The sequence below is a fragment of the Microplitis mediator genome, chromosome 2, assembly GCF_029852145.1.
Source record: "Microplitis mediator isolate UGA2020A chromosome 2, iyMicMedi2.1, whole genome shotgun sequence".
NCBI classification, from domain to species: Eukaryota; Metazoa; Arthropoda; class Insecta; order Hymenoptera; family Braconidae; genus Microplitis; species Microplitis mediator.
The window spans coordinates 10,370,032-10,395,300 of NC_079970.1; the positions used below are offsets into that span (position 1 = coordinate 10,370,032).

Here is a 25,269-nt window from a genome sequence, read left to right on the forward strand (position 1 = left end):
TAGAAAACAATGCGGAATCCGAGTAAACTTTATTGAAAATAATTTATAGGGAATAAAATCTTCTACAAAAAAGGTCTTATAACATTTCTTGATACGTCTGATAGTTTTGCTGGAAAAGTAAAAAGATCTCGAAATTTACTGTAGATTTGACTTCCAGCTCCAATAACTTTCGAACAGATAGATTAATCAAAAAATGATAAGAGACTTTTTTTGTAGAGCGTCTAATTTTCTAGAAAAATATCTGATGGACATTACAATGAAATTTATGGTTCATTTGTTTCAAAAATCAAAAGAAAATAAAATTTTTTTCCCGTGTTATTCTTATGAGAAATCGAAAAGTACGATGCGGACAACCTTAATATTAATATTGAGGGCTCATATTTTCAGAGGCCTATTTTGGCATCTAAACGAAACTTTTGAGCCTGGTTCCGAGAAAAAAAAATTTTTTTAGTTTTTTTTGAAACGCCCTAATATATATATATATATATATATATATATATATATATATATATATATATATATATATATATATATTATGGTGATCCAAAAAATAACAAATTTTTTTTTTTTCTTCCAAACAGTTTCAAAAGTTTCATTTAGATAAAAAAAGACGCCTGTGAAAATTAGAGCTCTTAATATTAACATTAAGAGGTTCCTCATCGCACTTTTCTATTTTCTATAAGAATAACATGGGAAAAATTTTTTTTACCTCTTCTGATTTTTATAAGTAGCTAACGATGCGTCATAGAAATAATTGGCAGGCATAATTTTGTAGGGAATTGAATGCTTTACAAAAAAAAATTCTTATCATTTTTTGAGGAATCTATTTGTTCAAAAGTTATTTGAGGTTGAAGGCGAATTCATATTAAATTTTAAGATTTTCTCACTTTTCCGGCGACACTATCAGACCTATTACAAAATATCATTGGACCTTTTTTGTAGACAATTTTATTCCCTAGAAGTTATTTCGAATAAAGTTTTTTCGAATTCCACATTATTTTCTAGTTACTTTTATTTTGAAGTCAAGCTCGTAAAATCGATCAGAAGACTATTTTTTTATGAGCTTGACTTCAAAATAAAAATAACTAGAAAACAATGCGGACGTCGAAAAAACTTTATTCAAAATAACTTTTAGGGAATAAAATTATCTACAAAAAAGGTCTAATGATATTTTGTAATAAGTCTGATAGTTTCGCCGGAAAAGTAAGAAAATCTCAAAATTAATATGAATTCGACTTCAACCTCAAATAACTTTTGAACGAATAGATTCCTCAAAAAATGATAAGAATTTTTTTTTGTAAAGCATTCAATTCCCTACAAAATTATGCCTGCCAATTATTTCTATGACGTATCGTTAACTATTTATAAAAATCAGAAGACGTAAAAAAATTTTTTCCATGTTATTGTTATGGAAAATAGAAAAGTGCGATGAGGAACCTCTTAATGTTAATATTAAGAGCTCTAATTTTCACAGGCGTCTTTTTTTATCTAAATGAAACTTTTGAACCTGTGTGGAAGAAAAAAAAAAAGTTTGTTATTTTTTAGATCACCATAATATATATACATACATATATAAATTTTTTAACGAATGGTATTTTTGAACTCTACTCAACTAATTATGATAGTTTATGATGAAATCCCTTGAAAAATCGACCATGAGGACAAATACAATAGTTCAATTTTTGAAAAACTCTACCTAAAAATGTACCAACACATAAAAAGGTGTGGAAAATAGCGTCTTTTTTTCAAGAATTTTGTGTGTGTGCAATTAAATAAATGTACCCACACATAAAAGGGTGTGAAACATAGCGCCCTTTTTTCACAAATTTTGTGTGTGCGATTACAAAAATATACTCCCACACAAAAAAGTATAGAAAATAGCGCCTTTTTTTTCATGAATTTGGTGTGTGTGCAATTAAAAGAATATACCCACACATAAAAAAATGTCAAAAATTGCACTAGGTCCCTGAACCCTACCAGGGCTTTGCCCCTCGACTCCCTTATTGAGATACTCTTTTTTCACGGAAAAAAAAAAAAAAAACAAAGAGATTTTTTTTCTCCTTTCTTTTTTTTTAAATTCATTTTCGGGATGAATTGTCGGGGATGAATTGTCTTGGTCCCAAAAAGCGTCACACCATGTGGAGGGTGTTTTGTCGGGGGTGTGTTTGTTTGCGGGTATTTTGTCGTCGGGTATTTTGGCATCGGGTATTTTGTCGCGGTTATTTCGTCGCGGGTGATTTGTCATCGGGTATTTAAACGTGCCACCATATATATGGGGCATTCCACGTCAAATCGGACAGTTTCAAAAATTTTTGTTTTTGATTTTCTTAATTTTTTGAGATTTTTTAATGCCCTTTAAAAGAGGCTTCCTGGTAAATTTTGAGATTTTTTGAATGTGACAATTCATCGAATTTTCTAAAAATGCATCTGAAAGCTTTTTAAATAAGCTTTAATTTTCATGCCTATATATTAGGGTGCTTCGTTTAAACTACAACATTATTTTGTTTTAGCAGACACAAGAAAATTTTGTTGTTTATGTTGAAAAAAAAATTTCCTGAAAATTTCATCTCTTAATTTTAAATTTAAGTACTTCTTCTCGAGCATCAAGATTTCCTATTTTAAAAGCATGTAAATCGAATAACTTTTTTTTTTCGAATTGCTATAACTTAGCCCGATATTAACCTATCGCTTTGAAACCAGTTTTTATTTGTAGAGTATTTGTTGCTTGTTAAAAGTGTGTAAAACAGTTTTGCTTTAACTCGATCCATGTCGATTGTATCAGCTCCGAAAGTAAATTTTTCACTTTTTTCATTTATTTTTGGTAATAATGAAGAAACGGCTCATCTTACAAAAAATATGCATAGGACCAATCTTTTAGGAAATTTTATCCTCTACAAAATTGCTCATTACACTTGTATTGCTAAAGTGCATTGCTCATCAGATACATGCATTTTAACATTTTACGGTAAAAAAGATTAGTACTATAGTAAGCTTACAATTTTTTTTACTGTAACGTGCTTTTTAAATAAGAAATCTTGATGCTCGAGAGGAAGTACTTAAAATTAAAATTAAGAGTTGACATTTTCAGGGAATTTTTTTCTCAACATAAACAACAAAATTTTCTTGTGTCCGCTAATAAAAAATAATGTTCGTTACGAACAGAGCACCCTACTATATATGTGCCTTAGAGTGGTCCGAAACAAAAGTCTCTTAGCTATCACTTCAAAAGCTTCTCTAAGGTATAAATAAAATTCCCTCTAAAGCGCAGCTTTGTGTCTCAATTCTCCACGAAGCTCAATAAAGTTGTGTTTTGCCATTTAAATAACACGTAAAAAATTTTTTTTACGTTTTCATCCGGTAAAACTACGAAAAAAATATTTTTCTGTATTTTCCATCAATCATACTTGTAGGAAATTTAATTCTCTACAAAAAAGTAACGAAATAGTTTTTTCGTAATCCTAACCCCTCGCAGATTTGAATCACGGTGGAAACACGGTGGGTTTGTTCCATTCTACCACTGTGATTACGCGGTGGATACACCGTGGAACCACGGTGGTGAAATAGCACAAAGCCACCGTGGAGTCACGGTGGATACACCGCGTAATCACAGTGGAAACACCGTGTATACACAGTGGTCAAGCCACCGTGGAATCACGGTGGATACACCGCGTAATCACAGTGGATACACTGTGTATACTCGGTGGTGAAATGGAACAAACCCACCGTGTAACCACGGTGGATCCACGGTGTTTACACTTCCACGGTGTTTCCACCGTGATTCAAATCTGCGAGGGACGGTTAAAAAGTTATTGAGCTTTTAGTACTCGTTACTAAGTGAATTTAAAGGAATATAGTTTTAGAGCAATTTAATGGAATTGACACCATTACTAGATAATTGATTTAATTTTTATAGATTTGAAATAATTTTCAACTTTTTGAAAACTTTTTTGGTGACTGCATGTATTTACTACGAAATTAATCAAACTCTAAACTGTTTATAATAATTAAATAATTTAATAATCGTTTATATAATTATGAATAATTTTTTATATTACGATTTGGATATTTTTTCCTATGATCAGCAACTATTTGCAACAGATATTATTTCTGTTCTTCATCTTTTGTCCTAAATTCATTATATTTTACAATTAAAGCTAGTACTTGCGGATGGATACTGAATTTAATTTTATTCATATCTGATTAAATTTTCTTTTATTGCGAATATTTAAAGCTCAATAACTTTTTACCCGTTAGGATTACGAAAAAACTAATCCAATACTTTTTTGTAAAGAATTAAATTTCCTACAAGAGTAATTAACGGGGAATTCAGAGAAAAATTTTTTTCGTAGTTTTACCGGATGAAAACGTAAAAAAAATTTTTTACATGTTATTTAAATGGGAAAATATAAATTTATTGAGCTCCTTGAAGAATTGAGATATCAAGCTGCGCTTTGGAGGGAATTTTTTTTATATTTAAGAAAAAGTTTTGAAACAATAGCACTTGAAGAAAAAAAAAGATGCTTTTTTTTAGACCACTCTAATATGCCTAGACCAAAGAAATTACTCATTTTACTGCTCATAATATGAAATTTTGCATTTGCTTGTGATAACGTTCAGAAGAACTTTTGTGGCTTTCCCCAATGTCTCCGATTCTGGCTATACTCTTTTTACATATATTTCTATTTTACATACATATTAGGGTGAGCCAAAAAAACCAACCTATTGAATTTACGTCTTAAAACGGACCTATATATCGAGAAAAAAATTCTCCTATTGGGCAAAATTTTTAGCTCAATTTTAAAAGGTGTCGGTAGCCATTTGAAATTTCCCATTTAAATAACATGCAGAAAAATTTTTTTTGATTAAAAATATTATAACTTTTGAACCATGTGAGACAAAAATTCGGCTCTAGAATATTCTTGTAGGGCATTCAATTTCTTAAAAGAAAGTGCTGGAAGTTGAATTTGTAAACTTGATACTTCGTATACTAACAGGCTATCAAAGTCTAGAGTAAACAGAATCATACAAATTTAAGGCTTTATTTGGATTTTCCAAATACTTTTCTTTTACTGTGATCGATAACAAAATATTATTTGTTACAACGTGGATATTGTTGGTGATTTCATTGCACTACATGTAGAACGAATTTTCTCGTAGTATTGATATTTTTAATAATAAAGCCTTAAATTTGTATGATTCTGTTTACTCTAGACTTTGATGGCCTGTTAGCATACGAAATATCAAGTTTATAAATTCGACTCCCAGGACTTTTTTCTAAAGAAATTTAATGCCATACAAGAATATTCTAGAGCCGAATTTTTATCTCACACGGTTCAAAATTTATAATAGTTTTAATAAAAAAAAATGTTTTTGCATGTTATTTAAATGGGAAATTTCAAATGGCTACTGCCACCTTTTAAAATTGAGCTAAAAATTTTGCCCAATATAGGAGAATTTTTTTCTCAATATATAGTTCCTTTTTAAGGCGTAAATTCGATAGGTTGGTTTTTTTGGCTCACCCTAATATATATATATATATATATATATATATATATATATTAGACTGATTAAAAAAAATCGACTAATTTTTTTTTTTTCATTATATCGAAAATATTGTTGGAAATGACGAAAAAAAAATACTGTGAAAGTTTGAGCTCTTAATATTAATATTAACAACTGCCGCATTGCAATTTTCTATTTCCCGTTTAAATAACATGGTAAAATTTATTTTGTAAGCTTTGGAATTTTGTAGCTCTCGGTGGGACCAATACTTTTGAATGTTCAAGACATGTTCTTATACACGGAAAGAATTTTCGTATAAATAATGCCATGTTATTTATTCTAAAAATTACTCTAAATCGAGCAATCTTGGGCCATTACGACTTTTTACTTTCGAATTACGAAATTTTACTCTTTCAGGAAGTAGAAATCAATCAGATTAATTTTCACTCACAATTACGAGTAAAAATTACACCTAGCGGCTGTCTAAATAAATTTTCTCTAATTCAATTTTTACTCGTAGGTTATGATAAAAAATTGATGATTCAATTTATAAAATTTATATTGAATTACAATAAAAATTACAATTAATAGGCTGAAATTTTTATCAAAAATCTAAAAATCATCTAATTGCTTTAGAATATGACTTAAAATAAATATTTTGAAAAATAATGAAAAAAAAATTCCTCTTATTGTGTTGAAAAAGGAAAGATACAAATTTTTTTTTAATTTTAAAATAAATATTAAGTTATAGAGAGATACAGAGATCGTCTTTTTTCCAAGCCTACGTTTGTGTGCGTAACATGTAAGTTGTCGCGAGCAAAATAAAAGACATTTAATTGAAGCCGATATTAACCGAAGATTAACGGAGACTACTGAAATATTACTCTGCAGATTAGAGTAAAAATTACTTCCATATCCCTAGCAGACCTGATTTACCGTAAATTTACGGTAATTTCACTGTAAATCTACCGTAGAATACCGTAAAATTCGAGTAGATTTACCGTAAATTACGGTAAAACCACCGTAAATTACGGTAAAACCACCATAATTTACGGTAAATCGGTACTTTACGGTGGATTACCGTAAATTACGGCGGGTATACAGGAAATTTACCGTCTAATACGATAAATCTACCGTAAAAAATTCGGGTGGATTACCGAATTACCGTAATTTACGGTGGATTACCGTATTTCCGTATTTTACGGTAAATCCACCATAAATTACGGTGAAATCACCGTAAATTACGGTAAAACCACCGTAAATTACGGTACATCCACCGTAATTTACGGTAAATCGGCATTTTACGGTGGATTACCGTAATTTACGGTGGGTTTACCGTAATTTACCGTAATTTGGGTCCGTTAGGGATAGATAAGAAAATTTATTTAAGTTATAGGCAGTTTTTCATCAAAAAGTTAATGGGTTTAAAAAAATGGTTTATTGGGGAATAAAAATTAATCGCATGGAGTAAAAATGAATAGATTAAGATGAGATATTCACAATAATCGATTAAATATGACTTTTAAAAAATTACTCAGTAGTGGAGTAAAACATGGTCTAGCAACGTTAATATTTAAACAAAAAATATTAAATTTAAAACGAAAAATACCAATTTTTTGCAACGGCCCAGAATTACTCGAAATTACAGAGTAATTTTTATCAAAATATTCTTTCCGTGTAGGAAAATTGACGCTCTACAAAAAAAGGTCTCTTTTAATTGTTCGATATTTTTATTTCTTCCAAAGTAATTCGAAGTTAAAGTTAGATTGACGATAAATTTTCACATGTTTAACATTTTTTGACGTAACCATCAACTTTATTCGAAAATTTTAGAGGACATTTTTTGTAGAGCATTTTATTTCCTACAACTTATCTCGGTGAAAATTTACGATATTTCACTTAAGTCGTATGTTATTTGCAATTAACTGAAAATTTTCTTAAATAATCTAAATTTTGTTGCTTAAAATTAATTATATTAAATTTTCAGTTAATTGCGAATAACTTACGACTTATGAGAAATATCGAAAATTCTCTTTGAGATAAGTTGTAGGAAATAAAATGCTCTACAAAAAATGTCCTCAAAAATTTTCGGATAAAGTTGATGGTTGCGTCAAATAATTTAAATAATGTGAAAATTTATCGTCAATCTAAGTTTAACTTCGAATTACTTTGGAAGAAATAAAAATATCGAAAAATTAGAGGAGACCTTTTTTGTAGAGCGTCAAATTTCCTATAAGAACATGTCTTGAACATTCAAAAGTCTTTAATAAATTGTGTTGGTATAAAATTTGACCCATTTTAGTGTAATCGAAAAAGTCTAGAGATAATTTAATGTGAGTGAATGAGTCAAAAAATTTAGAGCGATCATAAAGCACACCAGCGCTTTCGCGCTTGAGGTGTGCAATTATTATAATATGAGAAATAATAATGAATCTTTTAAAAATAAATTTGTTTAATTACTTGAGATTAAACAAATAACTTAAATATTTTTACAATTTAAAAATAACCTATAATAATTTTATGGTCTCTTTTGTCAATATTTATAAACATGTGTTTTTTTCTTATCGTGCGTCGTGCCGGTTTTCAAAATGGCCAATGACGTGACTTCATAATTTCAGTTTTACCAACTATGATTATTAATAAATAATTCAAATCATTGTTAACATTTTTTTTTTACAACGATTATATCTTAATTAATTTGTCCCTTTATCTATTCTGGTAATATTTTTAATTTCCCGCTAAGAAAATCGACGATTTTCGAAAAATTCAGGAAGTTATTGTTTTCACCTCGATTTGCGAAAATCGAAATTTCATCAGATGTCGACGTTTTGAGGTCCTAGGAAGCTATTCTGACTATTTCCAGAATGATGTCCGAGTGTGTGTGTGTGTGTGTGTGTGTGTGTGTGTGTGTGTGTGTGTGTGTGTGTGTGTGTGTGTGTGTGTGTGTGTGTGTGTGTGTGTGTGTGTGTGTGTGTGTGTGTGTGTGTGTGTGTGTGTGTGTGTGTGTGTGTGTGTGTGTGTGTGTGTGTGTGTGTGTGTGTGTGTGTGTGTGTGTGTGTGTGTGTGTGTGTGTGTGTGTGTGTGTGTGTGTGTGTGTGTGTGTGTGTGTGTGTGTGTGTGTGTGTGTGTGTGTGTGTGTGTGTGTGTGTGTGTGTGTGTGTGTGTGTGTGTGTGTGTGTGTGTGTGTGTGTGTGTGTGTGTGTGTGTGTGTGTGTGTGTGTGTGTGTGTGTGTGTGTGTGTGTGTGTGTGTGTGTGTGTGTGTGTGTGTGTGTGTGTGTGTGTGTGTGTGTGTGTGTGTGTGTGTGTGTGTGTGTGTGTGTGTGTGTGTGTGTGTGTGTGTGTGTGTGTGTGTGTGTGTGTGTGTGTGTGTGTGTGTGTGTGTGTGTGTGTGTGTGTGTGTGTGTGTGTGTGTGTGTGTGTGTGTGTGTGTGTGTGTGTGTGTGTGTGTGTGTGTGTGTGTGTGTGTGTGTGTGTGTGTGTGTGTGTGTGTGTGTGTGTGTGTGTGTGTGTGTGTGTGTGTGTGTGTGTGTGTGTGTGTGTGTGTGTGTGTGTGTGTGTGTGTGTGTGTGTGTGTGTGTGTGTGTGTGTGTGTGTGTGTGTGTGTGTGTGTGTGTGTGTGTGTGTGTGTGTGTGTGTGTGTGTGTGTGTGTGTGTGTGTGTGTGTGTGTGTGTGTGTGTGTGTGTGTGTGTGTGTGTGTGTGTGTGTGTGTGTGTGTGTGTGTGTGTGTGTGTGTGTGTGTGTGTGTGTGTGTGTGTGTGTGTGTGTGTGTGTGTGTGTGTGTGTGTGTGTGTGTGTGTGTGTGTGTGTGTGTGTGTGTGTGTGTGTGTGTGTGTGTGTGTGTGTGTGTGTGTGTGTGTGTGTGTGTGTGTGTGTGTGTGTGTGTGTGTGTGTGTGTGTGTGTGTGTGTGTGTGTGTGTGTGTGTGTGTGTGTGTGTGTGTGTGTGTGTGTGTGTGTGTGTGTGTGTGTGTGTGTGTGTGTGTGTGTGTGTGTGTGTGTGTGTGTGTGTGTGTGTGTGTGTGTGTGTGTGTGTGTGTGTGTGTGTGTGTGTGTGTGTGTGTGTGTGTGTGTGTGTGTGTGTGTGTGTGTGTGTGTGTGTGTGTGTGTGTGTGTGTGTGTGTGTGTGTGTGTGTGTGTGTGTGTGTGTGTGTGTGTGTGTGTGTGTGTGTGTGTGTGACCGGTCTATAACTTTTTAACTAATTAACCGATTTGGATGGTTAAGGCGGCAATCGAAAGAGCTTGTTGGCCATCAACTTTTCTGAAAATTTCAGATCATTTGATTAAGTAGACTCGATAATATTGGCGAATTACGAAAAAAAAATTTTTTTTTTTTTTAGTTTTTTATTGATTTCTCAGAAACGACTTATACGATCAACTTCAAAATCTAATCAACTCTAGAACTTAATAAAACGCGTCGGTTGCCGTCTTAGCCATCGAAATCGGTCAATTCGTTCCTGAGATATCGTGGGAGAAAGAAATGCGAAAATCGGTTTTTTTCGAAAAAAATGGCACGCAAAAGTATTTTCGAGCTCGAGGAGCTCGAAAATGTATCCCCAACGATGTTTTCGAGCTCGAGGAGCTCTAAAACAGCGGGAAGTTTTGGGGCTGGCCCGCAGGGTCAACCGATAGACAGATTTTTTTTTATAAAGTTGAAACATAAAAAGTTATAGTTTCCCATAAGACTCTGTGTTAAAACTTTGATTTATAATCGTTATTTACTTTTTCAAACAGTCGATAACATACAAGGAAATTTTCAAGAACGATAACTATTGATTCATTCTTGTCAACAATATAAAATTTGTATTTTTATCTAATAGCAAACCTCACGCAAGAACGTCCTTAAGAATTAAAACTCTAGATCAGACTGAAATTCACTCCCAATTTTCTACAGTGAAGAAAAAAAAACGGTACGAAATTTTCTAAATCGAATTTCTATATGATTTTCGAGCTCTGAACATTAAATGTTGATTTTTGAAAAACACGCAGCAACCTATTTTCTTTAAATTTTCCTTAAAAATAATGTCATGCATCATGCAACTTTAGGATTTTGTTCCTTAGATAATAAGGATCTTTGAGTACCGCTACTTTCCATACACATAAGATACTGACTTAATATGAAATTAAATAAGATTTCATACAAAAACCTTATTTTGTTATTTATTTAACTAAAAACATGCGGTCATAATCTATTATACTATTACAACATGCCTATTTCATTTCATAAATGGCAAAAGCTATTGCTAGTTGACCTAGAAATACGAGTCTTATTCACTTTCAGTACAGATAACTGAAATATCAAATTTTAAAAATTAGAAAAAAATAGATTCCATAATTTGCCCATTATAAGGGACTACTCTCTTAAAATAAACCAGTGAAATTCCACTGATTCAACCAGTGAACTTTTAGTCACTGGTTGAATCAGTGAATGTCACGCTCACTAGTTTCAACCAGTGAACTAAAAATATGGAAGCGTGCGGGTACAGCAGCATTCTGTACATGAGTATATTTGAATGTTTTATTGTGTCAATAAGTAAATAATATTTATTTATTATCTTTATACAATATTTCAACTAACTTTTATATAACAATAATAATTATGACACAATTTTTACAGAGTATAAGAATAAATAACATTGGAGTAACTCCAATAGCTTGGAGCTAACCTCAATCATGAATAACATTTGAAAATTAAGTATTTAGCGATTATTGGATTATTTAAGGCCAATTATTAAGGATGATGATACTCTAACAAAAGTTGAAGGTAAATTTATAAATTAGATTTAAAATTTCGACTTTTTGATCGTAATGAATTTTGCTAATTAGTCATGTACAATTGTTACTAACACTTTTAATAATTATTAAGTTTTAAGCCTTACAACTCAATAAATTATAAAATCATAAATGAATTAATTACTAGTTAGATCACATTAGGAAAATTTAGATTTAGCAATAAGCTAAGTTTTAAACACATTCAATAAATATCCATTTTTATACTTCAATAAATAAAACTCTTAGTTGTATAAAAAAAATTAATTTAAATTTTGCAACACTCATTTTTAACAAAAAAAAATTTTTTTTTTGTCCAGTTATAGAGAACTTTTCCAGTTCCAAATTTAAAGACCATTTTCAACGCTGCTGCCATCAGAACTCAACAGCAAACAGCTCATATTGGAAACAAATTAAATTTTTATAATTCTTAATAAATATTATTTATTTTATTACTAAATAATTTACAATTAATTATAAATGTTATTAAGACTCTTCAAGATCACTTTGTTTTTAAATAAATGTTTATAATAAAATAAAATAATCTAACCTATTTTTTTTATATTTATATAATACACCGCACAGAAAAAAATTTTTTGTGACCACAAGATAAAATAACTTACGGTAACAAAATTCTCCCTTAATATACGGATAACGAAGCATTCGTTGGGATTACAATGTTTTTGTAATGCTAGCAAATTCTTTGTTGGGCCAAGCCATGGTTTGTAACTGTAACAAAACTGTTGTGTTCCAATATAAAAACTGATTTGTTAAAGTAACAGAATGAACTTGTAGCATTAACAAAAATTTTTGTAATCATAATCTAAGATTACTTACGGTAGCAAATGCCGGCTTTAAAATACGACGATATTATTATAATAAGCATCATGTGTTCTCATAACAAATCGACTTCTTAATTACGACATAAATTCATTTGTTACTATAACAAATTGATTTGTTACCGTAAGCTGATCATGTTTGTCATTATAACAAAATTTTTCGTTATCCCGTCTTTTGTTATCAGGACAAAATTCGTTTTTTCCGTGCGGCGTATCACTGGTTCAACCAGTGAAATTTCACTGGTTCATTTTAAGAGAGTAGGCTTAAAAGTTGCGGGGTAAGTGACAGTTGTTTAGAAAAAATTTTCAAGAAAATCGATCGCAACGTGCTTTTTGGAAATCAACATTTTATAATCGAACTTTGGAAATTTTATAGAAATAGTTTTGTAAAATTTTTGATTTTGTATTCCAAAAGTGTTGGAAAAAGGAAAAATTTCAAAAAAACGCCCCAAATGGCCCATTTTTCGCAACGTTACGGGCATTTGAAAAAAAAAATCGGTCTATCGGTTGACCCTGTGGGCCAGCCCCGAAATTTCTCGCTATTTCCGAGGTCCTTGAGCTCGAAAAAATTATTGTGGATACATTTTCGAGCTCTTTAAGCTGGAAAATACTTTTGTATACCGTTGTTTTCGGAAAAAACCGTTCTTGAGCATTTTTCTTCCAACGATATCTCTTCAACTAATGAACCGATTTTGATGTTCGAGGTGGCGATCAGCGCGTCTTATCGAGTTCTAGAGCTGATTAGATTTTGAAATTGATCGTTCGAGTCGTTTCTGAGAAATTAAGAAAACCCTGTTTATAAAAGAGAATCAAAAAGCATTAAAAAGAATTAATTTTTCAATGTTATTAATCCTTTTTAATACTGCCAATCCTATCTTAAATGGCCTCGTTACATGGCTTAATCCTTTTTAATTCTCTTTTTTAACCAGGGAAAACAAAAAAAAATTTTTTTTTTTGTAAATTTCAATTTTCTTTGAGTCTACTTGATCAAATGATTATTTCTGAAATTTTCAGAAAAGTTGACGGCCAATGAACTCTTTCGACTGCCGCAAAAACGATTTAAATCGGTTAATTAGTTTGTTATGTCCAATAAATTTTTTTTTATTAATTTATTTTATTTCATAAATAAATTTACGAAACTCCTCTTTTACAAAAGCACGCGAAAACGCAGCGTCAGTTCTACAATCACGTATGCATATAAAAGTAGTGCGAAGATTTTCGCAGTAACGATGGACGAATAAATGAAAACTTGTCGTCATTTTCCACCAATGACAACAATTCGATTAATCCCATCAAACATCAATCAAAGTTTTTAAATAGCCTGAGCACCATGGCTAGGGCCTTAGTTGTTGATCAAATTTTCAGATCTCGAGTCCTGCGGTCCACGTAAACGGCGTCGATAGCCCGTAATCTTATTGCAAAAATCTGTCCTAGGCAAGGCAATAAGTAACCGTCTTTAATAAAAGGTACGTGGCCGATAATTCCATATCGTGTAGCGGTATTATTTTATTAACAGCGGTTTATCTCATATTTATATTCAGTTAAATTGTAAATTGATAAAAGTACTTGGTCGATACTTTCATATCGTGTTGCGGTATTATTTTGTTATTTACAATTAGTTTCCAAATCTATAAATTGTCAGTTAACTTAGATACTTGGCCGATAAGTTCTATCGTGTAGCGGTATTATTTTGTTATTTACAATTATTATAAAAATCATTCCGACTCGATCGAATAGTGACACAAAAATCAAGTGTAATTGTAGCCCGATCTCGGGTTGAAATAATCTGCGCTTAATAAGCCATAAGGCTATACATAAGGACGCATTAAAATTAAAAGCAACTAAAAATAATAATAATTAAATTAAATGGTTTTACATCTTTCATAAGTGCAATCCATTGTAACAATTATAGTGTATAAATGTTGTAATTGAAAAGTTAAATAAAAAGACAAAAGATCATAATCTTAACTTAGTGAGTTCATTCGAAAATAGCATATAAGACTCTATCCTACTACCCCAGCTGCGCCCATCCAACCGAATCCATCGGGAAGAGGCCAGGTGAGCCGCAAAGTTCTGGAGGGATATTGCCTGACTTGCTAGAAAAACAGACTCATCTCAAGGTAAGTGAGAGTAATTTTTAATATCTTTTCTCTCTGTTGATCGATTAATAAATGCAACGTAACCAAGATCAGAGGCGTTTAGGTTCACTTTCTTCCAAAAATCCACATTAAATAATAAATATAGGAAGTAAAAACCTTCCTCGTATTCTTTACTGTTGTCCGCAACCTCCATATCGCTCATCAAAATTTTCTATCGCTACCAAAGGGAGAAATCCCGGATAATTCATTTCAATCGAAGCCGCAGACAAAACAAGTTATGAAAGGTTTACACACACACACAAACGCACACATACAGCTACTCGGACATAATTCTAAAAATAGTCTGAATAGCTTCCTAGGACCTGAAAACGTCGAGACCTGATGAAAACTCAATTTTCGAAAATCGGGGTGAAAACAATAACTTCCCGAATTTTTGAAAATTTACAATTTTCTTAGCGGGAAGTTAAAAAAACGATTTTTTTTCAAAACTCGGTATCTCGAAAACGGCTGGACGAACAAAATTATGGGGGACTTTTTCAATGGGTACTATAACATAAAAAATTATCAAAAAAATCGGAGATGCTAAGGCAAAATGGTTTCCGATTTGGCGTGGAATGCCCCGTACATAGCATTAAATGTTAAAATTTTGAATAAAATATAACCTGATTCAAGTGGCTGGAAACTGGATAAAATATTTTGATTAGAAGCAATATCGTCAATGTCATTATTTCCACGTTTACTATGATGCCACTTGATCGTCGTATGTGCTGGTGATATTATTTTTGAAGGCATCCAGCAAACAGAACTATGATCAAACTCTAATTGGTTTCTGATGTACTTGAAAGGGACAATATTCTCAGTATCTTCAGTTTCTTCACAGAACTCATACTTTTTATCTGCAAGTCGTCGCTTCCGAAATGAACTAAGTTTTTCGCAAGTTTCTTGGGTATCGTCGACAAATTCATAAGCTTTTTCTGCTTCTTCTTTAAGTTTATGAGAAATATGAATTCCTGGAGAAGACTGTAGAAGCGTACGTAGAGGAGAATTGATGGTAGTAAAGTATGATACCTTTTTGTCATCTTCGGACATACCAGGTGGTAGAGACGATAAGCGCTCATTTTTGTAACACCCGCTCGCAGTTTCAAAAGTTTGCGTTCTAAAAATATCTGCAGACGATGTAAAGAGTGATTCTGATTTCTTTAAATCAGTTGAAGAACTTTGAGGAATCAACTTAGTTGAATAAGATGAATGATCTACCATAGGTATTAAATCATTATTACAACTTAATTCTTGAGACACATCTTCAGAGAAATCTTCTGAGATTTTATCCCTTACAAGAATAGACCGTTGCTGCGGAGTATTAACAACATTTTTTTTATAAATACAGAGACACTCAACGGAATCTAAACATTGACATGCTTTTGTATTAAAACTATCATTAAGTTTACAATTAGACGATTCATAAGTGGAAATTTCATCAGAAAACTTTTTTTTTTCGATCAAAAATTCTTGATCATGTGTATAATTGGAGTTTAGCGACAACTCATAAAACGCTTTCGAGGTACCAGCATCAGTTGAGTGAATATGATACGCTGTTCGCATATCATCGAGTTTCTCAACACCACTAACATCATTCTTCACGATATTTGATACAGCATTTTGTTTCTCATAAGTACGGTAATTATTCTTTTTAGGAGCATGTAACTGAACTGTAAGTACATGTAAAAAATTTCCTGTATTTATAACCACGTGGTTCCAGTAATTGAGGCATACAGAGGCACGAAATCGAGGATAAGGAGAAATCACTTCATATGTAGTGTGAACTGTCAAACCATGGAACAAACAATTACATCGTCGACAGCCATCCCAATTAGCTGCCGGTTCTGCGTGAATATAACAAAAAGTATAGTTTAAATAAATTTTTCATGAAAATTATATAGTACCTTCTTCTTCATAAGAAGCGGCTAGTTTTGCACAATCTTTACAATTCGCTAAAGAAGGCAAAGTTGTAAACGTTAAATATCCACGAGCAGTAGTCTGCGTAAGTTCCCAATCCGAACTGCAACAGAATATGAAAAAAAATTATTGATAACAAAAAATATCTGTTTTAACAGTAATTACAATCGTACATATATATATATATTAGGGTGGTCCGTTTGGAACGACTATTTTTTTTTTCTCGCTCCCACTGAAAAATATTGTTGCAGACATTGAAAAAAAAATTCTCTGAAAGTTTTAGCTCTTAATTTTAATTCTAAGTACTTTACATTTGATTTTGAAATTTTCCCATTTAAAATACATAGGAAAGTTGGGATTTTTTTTTTAATTCTCTATAACTCAGCCGCATTTTAAGTTATCGGGTCGCCGTTTGCGGCATTTTTTAGTTAATTTGATACTCTTCAAAAGTCTCCATAATAGTTTTACTCGGACTCTAATTGTTTTTTCTGTATTGGTTCTGAAAATAATTTTTTTAATAATAATTTGGGTTTTTAGTTGATATTAACTAAATCACGAAATTTACAGAAAAAGTGCAGATAACGATTTTTTAGGAAATTTTATTCGCTACAAAAAAGGTCCTCTTAGTTAAGTAGCTTAAGTTCTCCGTTCACGTGATATAGGGATTTTAGTAATTTTGTAAATAAAATATTTGTCAAAAATTTTTCCGAAGTTCATCAATTTGACCCCTTTTGATTTTAATGACTGGATTAAATTAATGAAAGGAAAATTATTTACTGATTTAAAATTGAAATGATTTAGCATTTGGTGGAATTTTTTGACAAATATTTTATTTATAAAATTACTGAAATCCCTATATCACGTGAACGGATAACTTGAGCTACTTAACTAAGAGGACCTTTTTTGTAGCGAATAAAATTTCCTAAAAAATCGTTATCTGCACTTTTTCTGTAAATTTCGTGATTTAGTTAATATCAACTAAAAACCCAAATTATTATTAAAAAAATTATTTTCAGAACCAATACAGAAAAAACAATTAGAGTCCGAGTAAAACTATTATGGAGACTTTTGAAGAGTATCAAATTAACTAAAAAATGCCGCAAACGGCGACCCGATAACTTAAAATGCGGCTGAGTTATAGAGAATTAAAAAAAAAATCCCAACTTTCCTATGTATTTTAAATGGGAAAATTTCAAAATCAAATGTAAAGTACTTAGAATTAAAATTAAGAGCTAAAACTTTCAGAGAATTTTTTTTTCAATGTCTGCAACAATATTTTTCAGTGGGAGCGAGAAAAAAAAAATAGTCGTTCCAAACGGACCACCCTAATATATATACATATATATATTAGAGTGGTCCAAAAAAAACTTTTTTTTCCATTATCTCAAAAGTTTCTGTAAGGTATACAAAAATTCTCGCCAAAGGCCAGCGTGATATTTCAATTCTATGACGCGCTCAATCATTTTTTGTTTTCCATAAAAATAGCATGTAAAAAATCTGTCTATCGGTTGACCCTGCGGGCCAGCCCCCAAACCTCCCGCTGTTTTCGAGCTTCTTCAGCTCCTTGAGCTCGAAAACATTGTTGTGAATACATTTTCGAACTCTTCGAGCTCGAAAATACTTTTGTATGCCATTGTTTTCGAAAAAAAACCGTTTTTTTAGCATTTATTTCTCCCGCGATATATCGCGAACGAATAAACAGATTTTGATGGTTGAGGCGGAAATCGACGCATTTTGTTAATTTCTAGAGCTAATCAGATTTCAGAATTGTTTGGTTTGGTTGTTTCAAAGGTAATCGCAAATAACTGTTTTTTACCATTGTTTTCTCCCGCGATATCTCGCGAACAAATTAACCGATTGGGATGGCTAAGGCAGCAATCGACGCGTTTTATTCCGTTCTAAAGCTGATTAGATTTTGGAGTCGATCGTTCGAGTCGTTTCTGAGCAATCAATAAAAAACTAAAAAAAAAATTTTTTTTTTTCGCAATTTTCAATTATCTTCGAGTCTACTTCATTAAATGATCTGAAATTTTCAGACAAGTTGATAGCCAACAAGCTCTTTCGATAACCGCCCTAACCATCTGAATCGGTTTATTAGTTAAAAAGTTACAAAGAGTTTACATGCATACACACACACACACACATACAGAGACTCGGAGATCATTCTGAAAATAGTCAGAATAGCTTCCTAGGACCTCAAAACGTCGACATCTGATGAAAACTCGATTTTCGAAAATCAGGGTGATAACAATAAACCCGAACTTTTCGAAAATCGTCGATTTTCTTAGCGGGAAGTTGAAAAAATTTTATTTTTTTATTTTGATAAACCTACAAAGTAAAAAATATTGTGTAAAATCAACACAATTTGTGTGTTAAAAACGGTTGACACAAAATTTGTGTTGAAATTTCGACACAAACTTTGTGTAACCCCTTTTTAACACAAAGATTATGTTGAAATATCGCCACAAGAGGGCGCAAAGAATTCCACAGTTACCCCCAAAATGTATTAATAAATAGTGTATAACACATTTTTAATGTTACAAAATAAAGTGACACAAACTTTGTGTTAGTTTAACACACTACAATTTTCAACACAAACCGTTTTCGACACAAATACACAATATTTTTTACTGTGTATTCGTATAGAAAATTGAATTCTCTACAAAAAAGCTTTGATATAGTTTTATCGTAATCCTCATTGGTAAAAAGTTGTCAGGCTTTGAGTACTTGCAACTAACAAGGAAGGTATCCCAAGTGCCCCTCTCCGATTTCGATGAGACTGAGATATGTTATTCTACGTCAAAATCTAAGAGACACGTATTTTTGTTAGCTACGGAAAAACATCCCGATGAAAAAAGATTTTGTCTAATCATGTATGATTATATATGTTCATATATATGATCATATATGATTATATATAATCATATATGAAGTTATATATAATCATGCATGATTATATATGGGGTTATATATAATTATATATAATTATATATGACCCCATACATAATTAGATCTGATCATACCTGGCTGTTATGAGCCCATACATAAGTCTATATATGATCAGATCTATTTATATATAAGTCTATATATAGTTAGATCTGATCATACCTGGCTGTTATGATCCCATATACAATCATATACAAGTCTATATATGATCAGGTCTGATCATATATGAGTCTATATATAATTAGATATAATCATACCTGGCTGTTATAACTCCATATATAACCATATATAAGTCTATATATGATCAGATCTGATCATATATGAGTCCATATATAATTAGATATAATCATACCTGGCTGTTATAACCCCATATATGATCATATATAAGTCTATACATGATTAGATCTGATCAGACATGATTGATACAAACCCATATATAATTAGATATAGGCCTATATATAATTAGATCTGATCAGACATGACTGATATAAACCTATATGTAGTTATATATGTCTATGTATGTTTAAATCTGATCAGACTTCATTGATATGAAACCTATATATATATATATATATATATATATATATATATATATATATATATATATATATATATATATATATATATATATATATATATATATATATATATATATATATATATATATATATATATATATATATATATATATATTTATATATATTTATATGTAAATATATTAAATAATATGATAATTTTTTAATATCAATGTTATTAAATCTTTATTCTGTCAACTATCAATCAAACTTAAATCCCCAATACTTAAAAAATATTCAAAGGTTTCGGCAGTAATTTAAAAGTATAAATCGATATCGATTGACATACGAATATTTATAAGTTTATAGATAAATAGATTTGATTATATGTGTCTAATGAATTCTACTGTATTTTATGTACAAAACCAAATTCATCATTAGGTGCATTATTTACGTAGGATATATCAATTTGATTATTTGAGTTAAGTAACGCCATAAATGTTTCTTAATTGTAAGTGTAGAATAGACTAGAGGATCAGACTACAAACCATCGATAACCAATGTTAAACAGCATGGACGTGGGCCATTAATTGGACGGGTGACCTCGTAGTAAAATAATAGTCAATGGTTAATAATTTTTTTTTTTTTATTTAATTTTAACCGACATTTATATTGATGAAGACAATAAATCCTAATTAAACTACTTAATTAATAATTTACAGATATTCTAAATGAGATTCTAAAAATGACTATATTCGTTCATGCATGATTATATATAATCATATATGATCATGTATAATCAGATCAAGTTATGTATGATCAGACCTGGCCAATTTTTGGATCTGATCATATATAGATAATTATGCATGATCATATATGATTAGACAAAATCTTTTTTCATCGGGATATCTAGGGGTGAAACTACCCATCAAAGTTTAGGCCCCAAACGGGTGTTTTTCAAGTTTCGCATACTTGCAGTTTGAATTGTGAGCGGGCAGTTTGAGGAGGAAGTACCCGGCGGTCTTGAAGACGTGACTTGAGGCTCGTGCTTCGGCTCATTCACTGTTGCTCTCTCTCTTTCCACTTTGTGTCCAGGGGACGTATTGTGTTGGGGGCTGTTGTGCGCACGGGGAACCGAGAAATCGGTTAATGCGCATAAATCATGGCTGAGTGGGCTGGAAGCCCTCGATGTGCTCGAAGAAATTAATTGAGTCCCGGACGTCGTTTGGAACGGTCAGAAGAGAAATTTTCTCGCTTGTCTTTTCGCGCCTATAAGATACTCCAGATAATCAGACAATTCGTCTCGTTTTCAAAATCTTTTCCGATAAGTTTAAAGTAATTAAATAAGTTTTAGAAGTTAAATTTTAATTGAGTGAGAACTTGATACACGCGCGGCCATCGCGAGTGCGACGTACGTCAAAGACCCATTACAGTCGTTCTGACGCCATTTGGTCGCAGCCAGTTGCCGAGGGTCTATATTGTAACGAATGTAAACAATAGGATGTAACGATGAGATATGTTTAAGTATGAAATTTAATAAAATGTTAGAGATACTTGTTTTGTTCTTTATTATGTGCAGATAATATTTCCAATTTCATTGGGAAAGGAGAGAAGGAGTCCATTCCTTGTCCTTCACGGAGGAGGGGAAGGAGTTCTTGTTCCCATCCCGCCCTCGCGGTTTTGGAAATACCGGAATGATACCGGAATTATACGGTATAAATACTGCATAAATATGGTATTACTCAAGTTATTTTGGCCAGTTTTTTTGCCGCATTACTACCAAAAATTTACGAAATGAATTCAGAATATTTACGGTAATAAAACAGAAAAAATACGGTATTTTAACAGCATTAAAACCGTAATTATGCAGCATATTTTCAGCATTTTTGCAGCATCAAACCGTTCTACCCGGAACAAAAATTATATATAATTATATAATATTTTATTCAATTATATATAACATCATAAAGTTATAGGTCTAATAATTGTCATGAAAAAAAAAAAAAAAAAAAAAAAACCCGCCAACTCGTGGGCTCGATCCCGAGACCTACTGATTAAAAGCCTGATCTGTTAACTATTAGGCCAAATCGCTTACTCGAGAATTGATACTAATTGTATTTATATGCATACAAACAAACTTAAAAAAATTGAGAACCTCAATTTTCCCGGATTGTTATTTCTACTTACATTATTTTGTTTCAATAAATGTGTGAACTAATAGAATAAAATATGAAATTTTACATTTTGCACATTTTCGATGATTTTAACTGCAGAAGCAAATATAAAATAAAACCAAATTTTTTACAATTTTTCATTATATCAGGATAAATCTGGCAAAATCGCAGGATATCTACGGTATTATTACCAAAAAAATACAATTTTATTATTATAAAATTATCGTATTATTACGGTATTTATATAGCATTTTTTCGGTAAAAGTTCGGCATTTTTATAGTAATTTTACTGTAGTAATCTGGTAACTCTACAGTATAAGTACAGGAAAAAAACTGGCCAATATAACCTATTACTACCAAATTATTACGGTAAATTTACGGCATTTTTACGGCATTCGCGAAACCGCGAGGGCGTACCTGTTCCCATTCCCATTGAAAATCCATTAATCAAGAGAATGCTTACATTTTTAATTTTATTTATTTTGATTCGTTGAATAGGAAAATAGAGTCACGTTCACTGATTTACTTTTTAGCAGAATATTTTATTTTTTAACTTTCCGCTAAGAAAATCGACGATTTTCGAAAAAATTCGGGAAGTTATTGTTTTCACCCCGATTTTCGAAAGTCGAGTTTTCATCAGATGTCGACGTTTTGAGGTCCTAGGAAGCTATTCTGACTATTTTCAGAATGATGTCCGAGTGTGTGTGTGTGTGTGTGTAAACTCTTTGTAACTTTTTAACTAATGAATCGATTTGGATGGTTGAGGTGGCAATCGAAAGAGCTTGTTAGCCCTCAACTTTTCTGAAAATTTCAGATCATTTGATCAAGTAGACTCGAAAATATTGGCGAAATACGAAAAAAAAAATTTTCTTTTTAATTTTTTAGTGATTTCTCAGAAACGACTCGAACAATCGACTTCAAAATCTAATCGCCCCTAGAACTTTATAAGCCGCGTCGAATGCCACCACAGCAATCTCAATCGGTTAATTTGTTCGAGAGATATCGTTGGCGAAAGAAATGATAAAAAACGGTTTTTTTCGATTATCTTTGAAGTGACTCATCTGATCAATTTCAAAATCTAATCAGCTCTAGAACTCAATAAAACGCGCCGATTGCCACCTCAAACGTCAAAATCGGTTAATTAGTTCAAAAGATATCGGCGCTGAAAAGTTAAAAAAATAACATTTTATGTTATTTTTTCCGGATAAATCAAAATATAATGGGCTAAAATGTGTCTGAAATCATACCAACTCTTTCTCAATATAGTCTCTTTCGATCATCAGATAATGTCATGTAACTTGTTCCTTAGTTTTAAACATATTGTCAGCAAAAAATTAAAAAAACCCAGTCTTTAATGTTTTTCTCGGATATTCCATGTATTATTGCTCTGACCTAAGTCAAAACTCATTCAAATCTTGATTTTGATCACTGACATTGATTTCTGCCTCAATACATGTACTTCAGAGAACATAATCGAAAATATAAATTAAAAAGTCGCTTCTTCATTAATGATTTTTGGTTCTTAACTTTTAATCTCAGCATAAACCGTTACTTGTTAGATCTTGAAAAGCTCACAAAAAAATGATTGCATGTAATAGCATTTTCGAAAATATATTCACAGTGATGTTTTCAAGCTCCTTGAGCTCGAAAACAGCGGGAAGTTTTGGAGCTGGCCCGCAGGGCCAACCGACGCCCAGATTTTTTATTATCAATTCTTAGCTCAATTAAACTATAGACTATTTTTTTATTTTTTTTATTATCTTTGCGTTAGCCTGCAGGGTTGTTTTTTGGCTACGGTGTTTTTTTCCCTGTAGGGTGATCGATAGGGTGTGTTGGGTCCATAGCGGAATCGAACGAAGATTGCAAATGGTTTTAATTTCAATTAAGTTCGATTCTTCCAACACAATTTTTATCGGGACGATAATTTATTGAGAAGGGAGTAGTGTAACGAATGTGAAACTGATCTTTAAAATATTTGAATAGCTAGAAAACAAATGCTTTCTTCTCTTGTATTATAGATGCGCGACTAAAATCAGTCAGTCTTATATTGACAACTAAACAGCAAACATTGTATCTCAATAAACTATATATTGCTCTTGCTTTCTTTTACTGCCGTTAATTGTGGTGTTGTTATTTCTAATATAAGTGTGTTATCATTGTAGTGTATAAGTGATATTGATTTAAGATACCAATTTCTACAATATTTTCCTCCAGGAGGCCAAACATGCAGCGAGTACCCTACTATACCGTAAGTGGAACATTTACTATATAAATCGCCCTGGTCTTCCTCCCACGGAATAAATTTTTACTCATCGAATGAGATCTTCCAAAAATTAAATTTACTTATTAGTTAATTACGGGGAAAATATAATTGTGATAAAAATGGGCCTTGGTTAAATAAATCTATAAAATTTTCATATTTACGCAGACAAAATTCTTCTTTTGATTGCTAAACCTTCCCCCTTTTCTTTCGTAAGATTTCAGCTCCCGGGCATAAGGCGAACCCGTCGTGACGAAGTCCGGTCAACTTTGGTTCCTGGTATTTGGGGCTGCTAGCGTCCCACCAAGACCACTGTTATAGAATAATCGAATGGGACCAACGGCATAATTTTTGGGGTAAAAAATAATGTTAAGTGCTATTGGTGTTATAACAAAAAAAGGCCATTCGGCAGCCGAAATGGAAGGTAAATTTTCCAATTAATCTATATAAAAAGTTTCATACATACATATCTTGTGATTCATGTTAGTGTATAGTCATAATATGAAATGAGGCTTGTTTTCTAAGAGTAAGGGTAAAAAAAAGACTACGACCATTTTCGAGAGAGAACTTCAGATAGTTGATTTGACAAAACATTATATAGGTAATGTACTAAACTAACCTTCACGTAAACAAAGTATATAGAAAATTTACTTAATATAATCATTATTGTAATCGCTATTACGATGGCAAGACCAGTTATAATTATAGGACGTACAGGTACGTTTGAAACAACATAAGCGATAAACGAAATCCTTTTAAAATATAAAATAGCTGTGAAATTTACAGGTTATTTTCTTCACAATAAAATACAACTGACGAAATTGAATTATAATGGGAAATGCTTAAGTTATGTGGAATAAGAAACCATACTCCCAACATTTTTAGATTTCATTAAAAATTTCAAGGCTATCAAATTATTGGAAGAAATAGTCAAAACATAAAGCTTAAGGTCATAATTTAAAGATTATTAGACAAGCTTTCAGATACTTTTTACGGAAATTGTCTATGAATGTTAGTTTTGAAGTTATATAAACTTTAGCAGTGATTAAAAACTGATTTTTACGAAAAATCATGAAAATTTCGAACAGCCATAATTTTAAAACTACTCGAACGATTCAGCCCACCTTTGAACTTGATCAAGGTAATCGCCTATAGAATAAGTGTAAAAAATTTCATTAAGATCCGATAAGAACTGTGGGTGCTATCGTAATG

At 31.8% G+C, this 25,269-nt stretch overlaps 1 protein-coding gene and 1 long non-coding RNA gene across 8 annotated transcripts in view; one reads left to right on the plus strand and one right to left on the minus strand.

The window, feature by feature from the left end:
- LOC130678429 (uncharacterized) overlaps window positions 1-25,269 on the minus strand; it is a 68,173-nt gene that overhangs the window by 16,195 nt on the left and 26,709 nt on the right. For 6 of the 7 annotated variants that reach the window (XM_057485617.1, XM_057485618.1, XM_057485613.1 and 3 more), the window contains 2 exons: window positions 16,150-16,265; window positions 14,869-16,089 (listed from right to left, as the gene is read on the minus strand). In XM_057485617.1, the coding sequence (XP_057341600.1) occupies window positions 14,869-16,089; window positions 16,150-16,265 (1,337 nt within the window). The remainder of the gene's footprint in view (window positions 1-14,868; window positions 16,090-16,149; window positions 16,266-25,269) is intronic. The other variant, XM_057485615.1, reaches the window with a different exon arrangement.
- On the plus strand, window positions 10,961-11,767 carry LOC130678442 (uncharacterized). Its single transcript, XR_008991827.1, has 3 exons — window positions 10,961-11,032; window positions 11,117-11,263; window positions 11,589-11,767. It is a non-coding gene; the product is annotated as an uncharacterized LOC130678442 (long non-coding RNA).